Below are 10878 nucleotides of genomic sequence, written 5' to 3'. Positions count from 1 at the left end.
TGTAGGGGAGGAGGGCAGTACAGGAAGCAGGGGTGGGTGGGGAGGCTCTGAACTGCACAGCCTGGCGAGGGGAGTGTTGGGCGAGGTTCCCCAGGTGCGCCCCTGTTCCCTCCTGCCCCTCCCTCTCCCTCCCAGGACACCAGTCTCTGACTGGGCCAGTCCCACCTCAGAGTTCAGAGGCTTCAAGTCCAAGGACAGAACTGCAAGAGTATGGACACAAAACACCGAACAAACTGGGGGCCGGCTCATGGCCAGTGTGGTGGGAGAGATGCTTTAGGGCCATTTCTGGCTTCTCGGCATCCAGGGTCTGGGCTTTGAGCAGCTGGTCTAGGGGGCGCTGGGGGTCTAGGGGGCAGCTCAGTGCTGGGAAGCGCCTCACCTCCCCTCTCCCCTGGGGTGTGGAGGAGCGACAGGCACAGGGGTAGGGCTGCGGGCAGCAAGGGGTAGAGCTTGTGGGGAGGCCGGAGAGTGGACGGCAGTTTCATTAAAGCCAAGTTCTAGCTGCCTCGAGTGCCTGTGGGAGGGACCTCCAGGAAAGGGCCAGGGACCGAGTGTCCAGCACCGAGCACAGCGCGCGTAGCGGCCTCCTCTGGCCGTGTGCCCACCGGCCCGCCTCTGGCACGCTGCAGCTGGGGACCCGGATTTGTGCTTGATCAGGGCTTCGGAGGAGGGCGGTGGCAGAGGCACTCGGGGGCTGTCCCGGAGGCGGCCGGTTCTGGGGTCCTCTGCAAAGCACCCACCATCTCTGGAGAGCCAGAAGGTGGCACGCCCCCCCCCTCCCCAGCCCCCTGCACCCTCCCCAGCCCCGGGTTGGGCTCCTCAGACATGAGTCTGCATCCGCCGCTGCAGGGGTCGGCTGGGGTCGGAGTTCTGGGAAGAGGACTGGGAGTGGTGGGAGGAGGAGGCCGAGGCCTTGCTGGCCTTGTCGAACTGCACGTAGCCGTCCTGCTTGCCGCTGCTGCTGACGCTGCTGTCACACTGCGTGTCCAGGAAGGAGCTGCTGTCGCTGAGGGAGCCCCTCTGGAACTCCCGCTCGCAGAGCTCGATGGACGAGCTGCCCATGCCCAGCACGAACCTCTGCCCGTAGTCGTAGAGGCGGCCCTGGCCGCTCAGGGTGCTGTAGATGTTGGTGAAGGACATGCCCGTGGGCACGCGCTGCTTGCCCGCGGGGCGCAGGTCCGGCTGGCAGCTGCTTAGCGAGATGGTGGGGGTCGAGTGGTGCTCTTTGAAGGTGTTGACGCTGTAGTAGCCATTGGTGGGGTCCTGGGGGGGGGTGCAGAGCGAGAGCCATGTCACCGGGCCGCCACAGCCTGCGCCCACCGCGGCCGGGCCTTTCTAGGCCCAGCCGGGCCTCCTTGACGCAGGGAGGCCTGAGGCAACACGGGAGGAAAGGGACAACTGGGGACACGGGTGCGTGGGAAAGAAGCAGCCTGGGGCGGAGGGGAGGGGGCGACGACGGGTATTCAGGCGGCCGCAGGGAGGGGAGATCCCGAGGGGACGCGGCAGGGGGCGCTCCATGAGCCACGTGTCGCTGTCAGGGCGGTGCAAAGCCGGCTGAGAGGCCCGCTTGAAGTGCGTTTTTTTTGTTTTTGTCCAGAACATGGAAACGTAATTTAAAAATTGTGGTTGTGAGGAAGCTGTGGGAGAGGAGGACAGTGGGACCTCAGCCTTCACTCTCTTGCCTCCTGGGGCCGCCGAGCCTCCCACCTCAGGGAGAGAGTCGGCCCCTGGACTCAAGGTGACCTCAGGCCTCCTTGTTTCCCGTCACTGTTGGTCTGGAGCTGGGGCTTGGGCATCAGAGCCGAAGTCAGGACTCCACAGCTGCGACTTACAACCTGTGGCTCCTCTTACCTTCAGGTTCTGAAACTCCTTCTCCTCTTCTTTGAGAACTTCCAGCTGCTTCAGTACTGAGTCTTGCTGGAATTCACCCCGGTCCATCTACGACGCAAAAATGGTGGCTCAGTGGATTGGAGGTGGGCTAAGCGTCCCCGTCCCCCAAGGAAAAGATAGAGGAATGAACTCAAAAGAAGCTTGCCATCTCTGCCTCCCCCTCCCCACCTCCTCTCATTGCCTGGCCCAGGGAAGGCAGGTAAGAGGAGTCAGGGGGAGATTCCAGATGTCCTCATTGTTCCTGGACCCTGTCCTGAGAGACAGGGAGAGGCAGGAGGAGTGGGGGACAGTTTGTAAGACCACAGTTTCTACCCTTGGGCTAGGGCATCACCTCCAGAGATCTCACTTGGAAGATTCAATTCAACCCATTGAGCATTTACCGAATTTCGGGCCAGGCATATGCGCGTTGAATGACATTAAGATATAGGTGTGCACAACAGGGAGCTGGGTGTGTAGATAAATGATTACAGAACCTCTGGGTTCAGAGGGCACAGGCTGGGGTCCCAGCAGGGCAGTTCATCACCCGGTGCTAGGCTCAGTGGAGGCCTGAGGAAAGAATCACCATGCATGACTACCTGTGAGATGCTGGCAACATGGGCCACACCTATTACTCATAGCAATGACTTCCATGTACTATAAGTTATCTTCCTAACGGATGCCAAAGAGCCTTGGGGCAACGATCACTTCTAGCTTCTCATTGGGTTCCCCAGCACATCTGGCACAGCACCTTGTCTATTGTGGTCATTGACCAAAATGCTTTTGGTTTGGATTCACAGATAACTGTCTTGATTTGTCAGCCTAGCACAGTGCCTGATAGACCGTAGAGCTGTCACAAATGTTATGTTTATGTTGGATGAATGAATGGAATGGCATAGCTCTTGATCACTGAAAATGAAAATAACAGTTACACGGAAGGCGGAAAATCAAGCATGCTTGGCGCACGGTGGGTACGTGAATCTGGATAACCACAGTGATGCTTCCCGGGTGTCACTTCTGCATGTGACATGATCTAGGACAGCCTCCCACTCACTCTCTGAGCTGGCATGTTTTCTCCCTGGTGACTCACTTTCTTGGTCTCTTTGGGAGCCTCATGGCATCATCCAGAGGGTTTCCATTCTGTTTTGCCCTCACTGGTGGTGCTTTTCTCATTTTCTGATAAATGCTCTGGGTCTGCCCAGATTGGAGGGCTTTCCCGCCAGATTTAGCTTCTAAGCCTGCCTCTCATCAACGCTGGGGTCTTACAGGGGCCAGGGGTGGAGGGAGTGGGGGAGGGGAGGCTCTCAGCTGGTCCCTCTGCCAGGGTCCCTCTCCCCGACCCAGACACACACACCCTCTTAACTGACTAAAGAGTGACCCCCATTCTTTCTCAAGGGTTTGGATTGCAGGGTGTGGAGACACTCTGAGGCAATCAGGATGTCCCAATGGGAGGGAATTCAAGATCCTGTTTGGGAAGAAGGACAGGCCAGGGTACTTCCACACCAGCCTTGATGAAGTTCATCTACAGAGATGTCCATTCCTTCTTGGATCTAGGCTCTTGTAAGATTAATTGCCCTCCTGTGTCAGGCACTGAGTTTGGCCTGGGGGAAACGGACACGCGTAGATTCGGGAACGTGCCCTTGTGGAACTCTGAGATAACTGGGGAGCTGACGGGGAATCTGAGCAATGCACTATAAAACAGGAGCATGCAATGTGTTTAAGGAGAGCAGGAAGTGACTGCCATCAGGGGGCGGGGGGGGGGACAAGCATGGACAATGATGGAGGAAGTGACATTTGAGCTGATTCTCTTGGGAGAATGTGAAATTTAACAGGCAAGATCAACAGTCAGAGGTACCAAAGCCTTGGGGGTATAAAAGACTCAAAGGCCGGGAACGGCAAGTTTTTGGGGTGTCTGGAGGGCTGGGTGCATTTGGTAGGAAGATGGAGCTGGAAAGTCCAGCAGCCGCCTCTCGATGAAGGGCCTGGTGACATGCTTCGTGGTTGGACTCCACCTAGTAGGCAGGGGGAGCCTCGGAGGGATTTTAAGTAGGATACTAACAGGATCCGATTTGCTTTCTAGAAGGACCCTTTCTGTGGGACTCTGGAGGGTGGATTGAATAAGGTGGTTAAAAAAAAAAAAGGTGGCGAGACCACTAGGCGGTGGTACTAGTCCAGGGAGCCACGATGAGGCCCCAACAGGGAAGTCCTAAGGGGACAGGGGCAAGGGCACACATTTGAGAGAGTTTTTGAAGTGGAATCGAGGAAGGACGTGACATGAGATTTGGAAAGAAAAAGACTGGTGAGGAAAATGTCAGTTCAGCTCGTAATGCTGGTGAGCATCCGCCAGGCACTGGGAGGCTCTGGAGACACGGGGATGAACCAGGCAGCTTGCTGACCACCTAGTGGAGACGGATAAGGGAACGGATGGCTTCACAGCAACACAGTGGCTAACATTTCTTGAGCATTTACTATGTTCCACAGGCTCCAAGCCCTTTATGGGTTTACTCATCCAGCCATCACCATGGCCCTGTAAAGCTATGACTTTCATCCCCCCTTCACAGGTGGGGAGACTGAGGCACAGGGAGGCCCATGCTCTTCACCCCCGGGCTTGCTACTGCTGGTCCAAGGTATTTGAACCATGCCATCGTATGCACTAGCATTTTCTAGCACAGTTTTCCAGGTTCCTGCTTTTACAGCTGGGTGGATTACGGTCAATTAACAGGGATCAGGAAGAGGAGGGGCAGGCTTAGGTTTGCCGAAGAAGTTATGAGTTTGCTTCTGGTAAGCACTTCGGTTCCTGGAGAGGAGCCTGTGTTTCTTGCAGACTTTTGGGGCTGGGTTTGGGGGAGGGGCAGGGCAGGTACTGAATACCTATCATGTTCATGTGTGTATAGACTTATGTACTAAGTAGCAAACATATTATGACACTTTATGGATGTCTTGTCTACCGAACAGTCAGGTGCTTTGAAAGCTGGGACTTCATTTTAGACAGCTTCGAGTCTCCCAGAACACCAAGTGTAGCAGACACACAATAACTCTTTGTTGGTGGAGAATGGGTGCCTGACCTATTATGGGAGGAGGAGGGCACATCTTGACCGATGCTCTGCTTCTCAGGAGCATCTGGGCCACCAAGAAGCCTCTGGAACCAGGACCTTCGGGACCCAGAGGTCGGGATGGGGTGGGGATAAGATGGCATTCTCACCATCAGCTGCTTGATGGTGGGGTGTTCCTCGGCCTCCCGACCGGAGGCAGGCTCCTTGTGGACAATCTCCACTCGGATGTCATTTTTGGCCGACACAACCCCTTTGAGATCTGGACGAAAAACAGGAAAGTGTAGATGACAGGTTCAGTTCCCCTCCTCCGGCCTCAGGGCCTGAGATGTCAGGCCCCCACCACCCCCACTGTCCCCAGGGTTCACCCCCCAGCCCCTGAACTCAGTAGCTTCCGGGTCACCCCCCCAACCCCCAGTAGAACGCCTGTCTGGATGTGCTGTGGGCTGTTGGGGCTTCGGCTCTCTTTCTGTGTGGGCCGTGTTACCTCAGCCTTCCACTGCTGCTGCCCTGGCTTGAGAGGCCATCCTGGTCTGTTCGTCTGCCTTGCAGAGCTAGGTCATTTATATTCTCCTTCTAGAAGTCTTCCCTGGCCTACTCTACCAGGCTCTTCTCTCTCCATTCAGAGAATCACCAATCTTACTGTCAGAGGGGGCCTCCGGGTCCCATGGTCCACCCCCCCCACCCAAAGCAGACACGCCCCTGACACGTGGCTGTCCAGCTCTTGGGTCAATGCTTCCGTGGTGGAGACTTTATAGCTTGTAGGTGAGGCAGCCGATTGACGGTCGGGGAGCTCTGTTAGAAGACTCTTGCTCAAACACGCTCCCCTATAACTTCCACTGAGAGGGGGGTGAGGGAGCTTCCAAGACCACACCACTGGGGGCAAGCAAGAGAGCCATGGCTGCTAGCTTTGGAGTGGAGGAAACCTAGCGGCAGGCGGGGGACACCCCGCTGTCTTCTAACACTTCCAAGTGGTGGAGGGAGTCGGCTTCCTTTGATTATTTATTCTGTGCCTTAGGGTCATCGAACGTTAGAGCCAGTGGGGTCATAAAAGTCTCATCGCACAATCCCTTACTATTGCACACAAGGAAACTGAGGCCTGGACTAGTTGTGGCCTGCCCAGGCTCACGTGGTAGAAAAAGGTAGGCCTAAAGCCCGTGCCTCCATTGTTCTCCTCCACTCGGTCATCCCACTTTATACTTCTGTGCGTCTGCCTTCGACATCTAACGTCAGAAGGCTCTTGGGATGGAACTCCAGGCACACGTGATTCCTCAAGAGTGCATTTTATTGCCAGTGACTGAGGACCTTTAAAAGTCTTCACAAAGGGATTCCTTGAATGCTTTTCTCCCCTCTGGGTGCGGTGACCGACTTTTCTGGTTAGACTAGCAGAACCTGGAGGGCAAGGATCAAGCCACCTCTGTCCTGATCCCCTCCCAGAGTTCTCTATGGTTCAATACAGCCGTGGGTGTTCAGTCCCAAGTGCTGGCTGACGGCCTTGTCAGACGAAGTTCGGCTGAGTCCAGTCCACATCAGTTGAGTGCCCACTACGTGCCAGACGCCACGCAAAGCACGGCACATGAGAAGATGCCAAGACCCCATCCCTACCCCAGCAGCTCACAGCACAGTAGGGCCCCCTGCTCACGGCACTCCTGCTTACTTGCTCTCCGGAGCAGTCTAAGCCTGGCCTTTTTCTCTGTCCCCCTCCCTGAGATCCCGGGTCTCCCTCCCGTACTTCTCTGGGAGCGGGCACAGCAGAAGGCCACAATGGTTGCCATAAGGACGAGGAAGGCCACGCCGGCTCCTACGGCCACCCCGATGATGACGGCCATCGGCACAGACTCTGTGGGAGAGAAGCGGGCACAGCCGATGAGAAACCTGCACTCAGGCCCTCCTGGGAAGTGCCCTGGGGGGGGCCCGGGGGGACCCAGGCAGAGTCGAACAGGGGTCAGCTCCAGCAGGACTCAGGATGGAGGAGGGGGCCGGAGGAACTGGGGAAGAGGGGAGCAGTGGTGGGTGGGGAGGGAGGCAAGCAGACAGGGGGAGGGAAGGGCAAGGAGGGCTACCCGGAGATGAGAAGCAAGGCGGGGGTACCGTTTGGCTCTCTTCTGTACTAAACCAGCAATAGTCTATCATGTAGTGGCTGGATAGTAGAAAGTCCTGGATTTTTGTTTGAAAAACGTCTACGGTCACTTCCCTTGTTTGCCTGGTTTGTGCTCTCCTTCTCTTCCCGTTCCCAGGTGCGGAGGACCGGCAGGGACCACCAGCTTTTAGAGAGTTCTCAGGCCTGAGGCAGCTTGTCCTCACGGGCCTGCTGGGCATCAAGGTAGTAGCCACCAGAGGCCCAAGTCTTAGGTGCAAGGGGGGGGTGTGTCAAGATCGCAGCTGCCCCCACCTCTCTAAGGAGAAATGCTCCTTTTCCTTGGCCCCCCACCCCCCAGTCCTGCTCCTTCTCCTCCCAGGCCAGTCCCCAGGCATCCTGGTAGCCCTCCCTGCGAGAGGCGCAGAACTCCAGCTAGGCAAGCCCTTACTCCCTGCTGAGCTTGTCTGTTTAGTGCCCTAGCCTGATGGAGATGTGGACGGGGAGGGCAGACGGAGGGGGTACGCTCTTCCAGACCACCCTGGCCCTTCTGTGGCTGCATACGGGCTAGAGCACAGAATCTGGATCCCTGAATAGTCCATTGGGAATAGAATTAGAAAACTGGGGGGCAGGGAGACCTTATGGCCTGCTGAGTCCAAGCCTCCCATGTATAGCTGGGAACACTGAGGTCCAGAGAGGTCACGTGACTTGGTCAAAGACACACAGCTGCAGAAGACCAGGGCAAATCCAGGCCTCCCCTTGCTCTCCAGTTCCATCTGCTGTATCATACAGCGCCCTCCAAAGTTCATGTGCTCTGGACAGCAGAGACGCCAGCACCTTTTCTGAGCAACCTACCTCACTTCTCTTATCTCTAAAATGAGATAATTACAGCGAACTCCTTGGGGGGTTGTTACGGGGTTTGGATGAGTGAATGCAAGGAAAGGCCTCGAAACTGAGCCTGGCACCAGCCCTAGTCAAGTGTTTGCTCCTGCTTCTGGAGGGGTAGGAGAAAAGTAGCAAGGTCAGAACCTTGAATGAGAAGAAAATTCCTTCTAGAGACTGAGCTCCCTGCCCCATAACCTGTCCCACACTGTCAGAGTGGATGACTGTGCGATGTCTGGGGCTTTGTCTTGGGCTGTGGGTTAGCCTCGCATTGCTGTTTGCTTTAAAGCGAGGAAGAGGGGGGCGCCTGGGTGGCTCAGCGGTTAAGTGTCTGCCTTCGGCTCAGGGCGTGATCCCGGCGCTGTGGGATCGAGCCCCACATCAGGCTCCTCTGCTAGGAGCCTGCTTCTTCCTCTCCCACTCCCCCTGCTTGTGTTCCCTCTCTCGCTGCCTGTCTCTATCTCTGTCAAATAAATAAATAAAACTTTTAAAAAAACAATAAAGCGAGGAAGAGAGGAAGAAACCCTCAGCCCTGGTTCCTGGAGGTGCAGCTGGGCGGTGGCGGCGGGTGTCCCCCCTCCCGGGAGGAGCAGGTGCCAGGGGCGGGCAGTGGTGGTGGTTAGGCTGGATGTGTACAACGGTGCACTCGCCACCTGCCTACTGGTGGCCGAGACCGCTGTGAGTGTGGCCAGGGAGGGGACAGGAGAAGGGGGTGCGGAGAACACTCGGGTTAAAAATGGGAGGTGTCTGGGTTGGTCTCAACAGTCAGGTGTAACAAAGGGGACCTGACCTCAGTAGACCTCAGTCAGACCCGAGAGCTTGCTTTGGTACATAGATGATTTCTGTCTTCGGGTTTTAATTCTGTGTGGCAAGGAAAACTGCTTTGGAAGTTCATTAGTTCTGTACTTTTGAATTTTTATTAATTTGGGTTTGATTTGGTTCCTCCTTGATTCCTAATAAGTCTCCTTGGAAAAACGCAGGTCTTGTCTCAGCTGAGCTCAAAGCCAAAGGATGACTGTGGAAGGTTCCTTAAGCTCGGCAGGCCTCGATGTCTGTCCTGTCGGACTAGAGGACCAGGCAACAGTAGCTAAGTTGACTTCTGACTCTGGTGTCCTGTGAGGCCACATTTCCTTCAGTTGTTAAAGGGCACCGTCTGATCTGGAGAATTGTCTCTGAGTTGGCAGGTGGGGGCAGAGAGAGAGGGTCTGCTGGGGACAGGGGGACCCCTGGGGTGGCAGTCCCTCTGCAGCCCGGCTGCGTGTGTTTCCTCCTTGCCTGGCTACCTGGGGTCTGGCCAAGGCCGCCTGGGCGGGCTGTCCCTCTCGGATGTTCCCTGGAGAGGGGCTGGAGGAAGGGGCAGCTCTCCTGCTCAGCCTCCCCCCCTTCCAAGGAGGGGAACTGGGCATGAGGAGTCTCAGCCAGGAAGGAAGGCGTCAGGGAACTGCACATGAGTGTGAACAGACAGGTGACATGGAGACAGGGAGGCGACACCACCTCCAGCACCAGGAATGGCTCTGAGATGAGGGAGAATACAGCAGGAGTCCTGTCTGTACTGCCTCTGTGAGCTTGCCTGCTCCCAGACTGGTGCTGTTAAAGGGGCATATCCTCCCCGGGTGGGGCACGTGTGGGCCCCACAAGGAGCTTGATGAAGGAACTGGAGGGCCCTAGCTCCTTCAGGGTCAATGTGGCAGAGGACCCCCACATCTTCCCCATCACCCTTGTCGGCCCCATGGAGTCTGGCTTGCAATGTCCTGATTCTCTTTTTGGGTTTCTGCTTAGAGAGTGGAGGCCATTGTCTTGTGTGGGGTCCCAAGGCAGAGCAGCTCCACCCTGCGAGCCTGAGGACCACCTTGCTGCTGGGCGCCTGGGGAGGGAGGCACCGCCTAGCAGCTTCAGCCCAGGGCCAGATGACACTTCAATGGGGAAAGGCAGGCAGGAGGCGGGAAGGAGGAGGCAGCAGAAAGCATGGATTAGCATGGATTATGCAGGCTCAGGGGCTGGGAGGCCCTGGCGTCCTGGGAAGCATGGCCAAGCTGGTGATGATGTTAAGAAGCAGGAAGAGTCCGGGAGAGCCTAGAAACAGAGGGAGGCCAGGCCAGGAGCGAGGGGGACCCCAGAGGGGAGGAGCCAGGGTTTCTGAAGAGAGGGGATGGGAGGAACAGAGTGGGGGGACCGAGAGCCAGTGTCCTGGGCTGCCAGCAGCCTGTGGGCTCTGGTGGCAGGGACAGAGGAAATAGGTCTCTGGGGTCTCTAGACCCGAGCTGGCTGGAAACCCCTCTCCCTGCTCTGGCTGCACTAAAGCCTGGAGGTAGGGGGAGGGCAGAGAAGTTAGTGGCCTGCACAGGCCTCCCTACCCCTTTAGGGTCCCTCCCCCACTAACCCAGAGGTCCCTTCCTCCCAGCCCAGGGGAGTTCTCAAGTCTCCTTCCGTACCTGCTTCCAGCCCGGCTCCCGACTTCATTTCCGAACCTGTTTGGAAATAAAGCAAGCGTCCACAGCCAGGGCCTGGCTGGCCAGGGTGGGGTGGGCCTGGGGCCGGCCACCGGGTGGGGATCGGGATGAAGGGCTCCCTCCTCTTTCATGTTTCCGGGACCACCCAACAGACCCAGGCTAGCTGAACTGAACTGGGCGTTCTTTAAGACTGAATTAGAAGAGACTCCAGAGGGGTGGGGACCAGAGAGAGAAGTTAAGGCTTGGGGGGGGGTGGTTTCTGGAGAGGTTGGGGTGAGAACACTAAGGGGAGGGCATGGGGGCGGGAGCACTCAGGGGAAGACATGGAGGGCAAGCAACGGGGGACTGGGAGGGTTTAGGATGATGTGTGGATGATAGTATGCAAATTATGTGCAAAGCATTATGCAAAGCAGCACTATTAGTGAAGAGGTGTGGGGAGACACTGATCCGCAGGGGAGCACTGAGGTCCGAGGGGTCCAGCTGAGACCATGTGCTTGGCCCAGAATCTCCTGCCAGGCCCTGACGGTCTGTGGGTGAGCCTTCATCTTGGAGG

General features: G+C 56.9%; 1 protein-coding gene across 2 annotated transcripts in view; it reads right to left on the bottom strand.

Moving 5' to 3' along the window:
- Positions 1 to 809: 809 nt before the first annotated feature.
- KIRREL3 (kirre like nephrin family adhesion molecule 3) overlaps positions 810 to 10878 on the bottom strand; it is a 532688-nt gene continuing 522619 nt past the window's right edge. The window contains exons 13-17 of one of the 2 annotated variants that reach the window (XM_045798118.2): positions 10308 to 10343; positions 6649 to 6756; positions 5069 to 5178; positions 1852 to 1938; positions 810 to 1263 (exon numbers count right to left, since the gene is read on the bottom strand). In XM_045798118.2, the coding sequence (XP_045654074.1) occupies positions 820 to 1263; positions 1852 to 1938; positions 5069 to 5178; positions 6649 to 6756; positions 10308 to 10343 (785 nt within the window). In that variant the 3' untranslated portion in view covers positions 810 to 819. The remainder of the gene's footprint in view (positions 1264 to 1851; positions 1939 to 5068; positions 5179 to 6648; positions 6757 to 10307; positions 10344 to 10878) is intronic. The other variant, XM_087868289.1, reaches the window with a different exon arrangement.

Source organism: Ursus americanus, chromosome 16 (assembly GCF_024610735.1).
Source record: "Ursus americanus isolate L20-20 chromosome 16, mUrsAme1.1.p, whole genome shotgun sequence".
NCBI classification, from domain to species: domain Eukaryota; kingdom Metazoa; phylum Chordata; class Mammalia; order Carnivora; family Ursidae; genus Ursus; species Ursus americanus.
The sequence above is the reverse complement of the archived record's forward strand: the minus strand, read 5'-3'. Positions and strand labels throughout refer to the sequence as shown.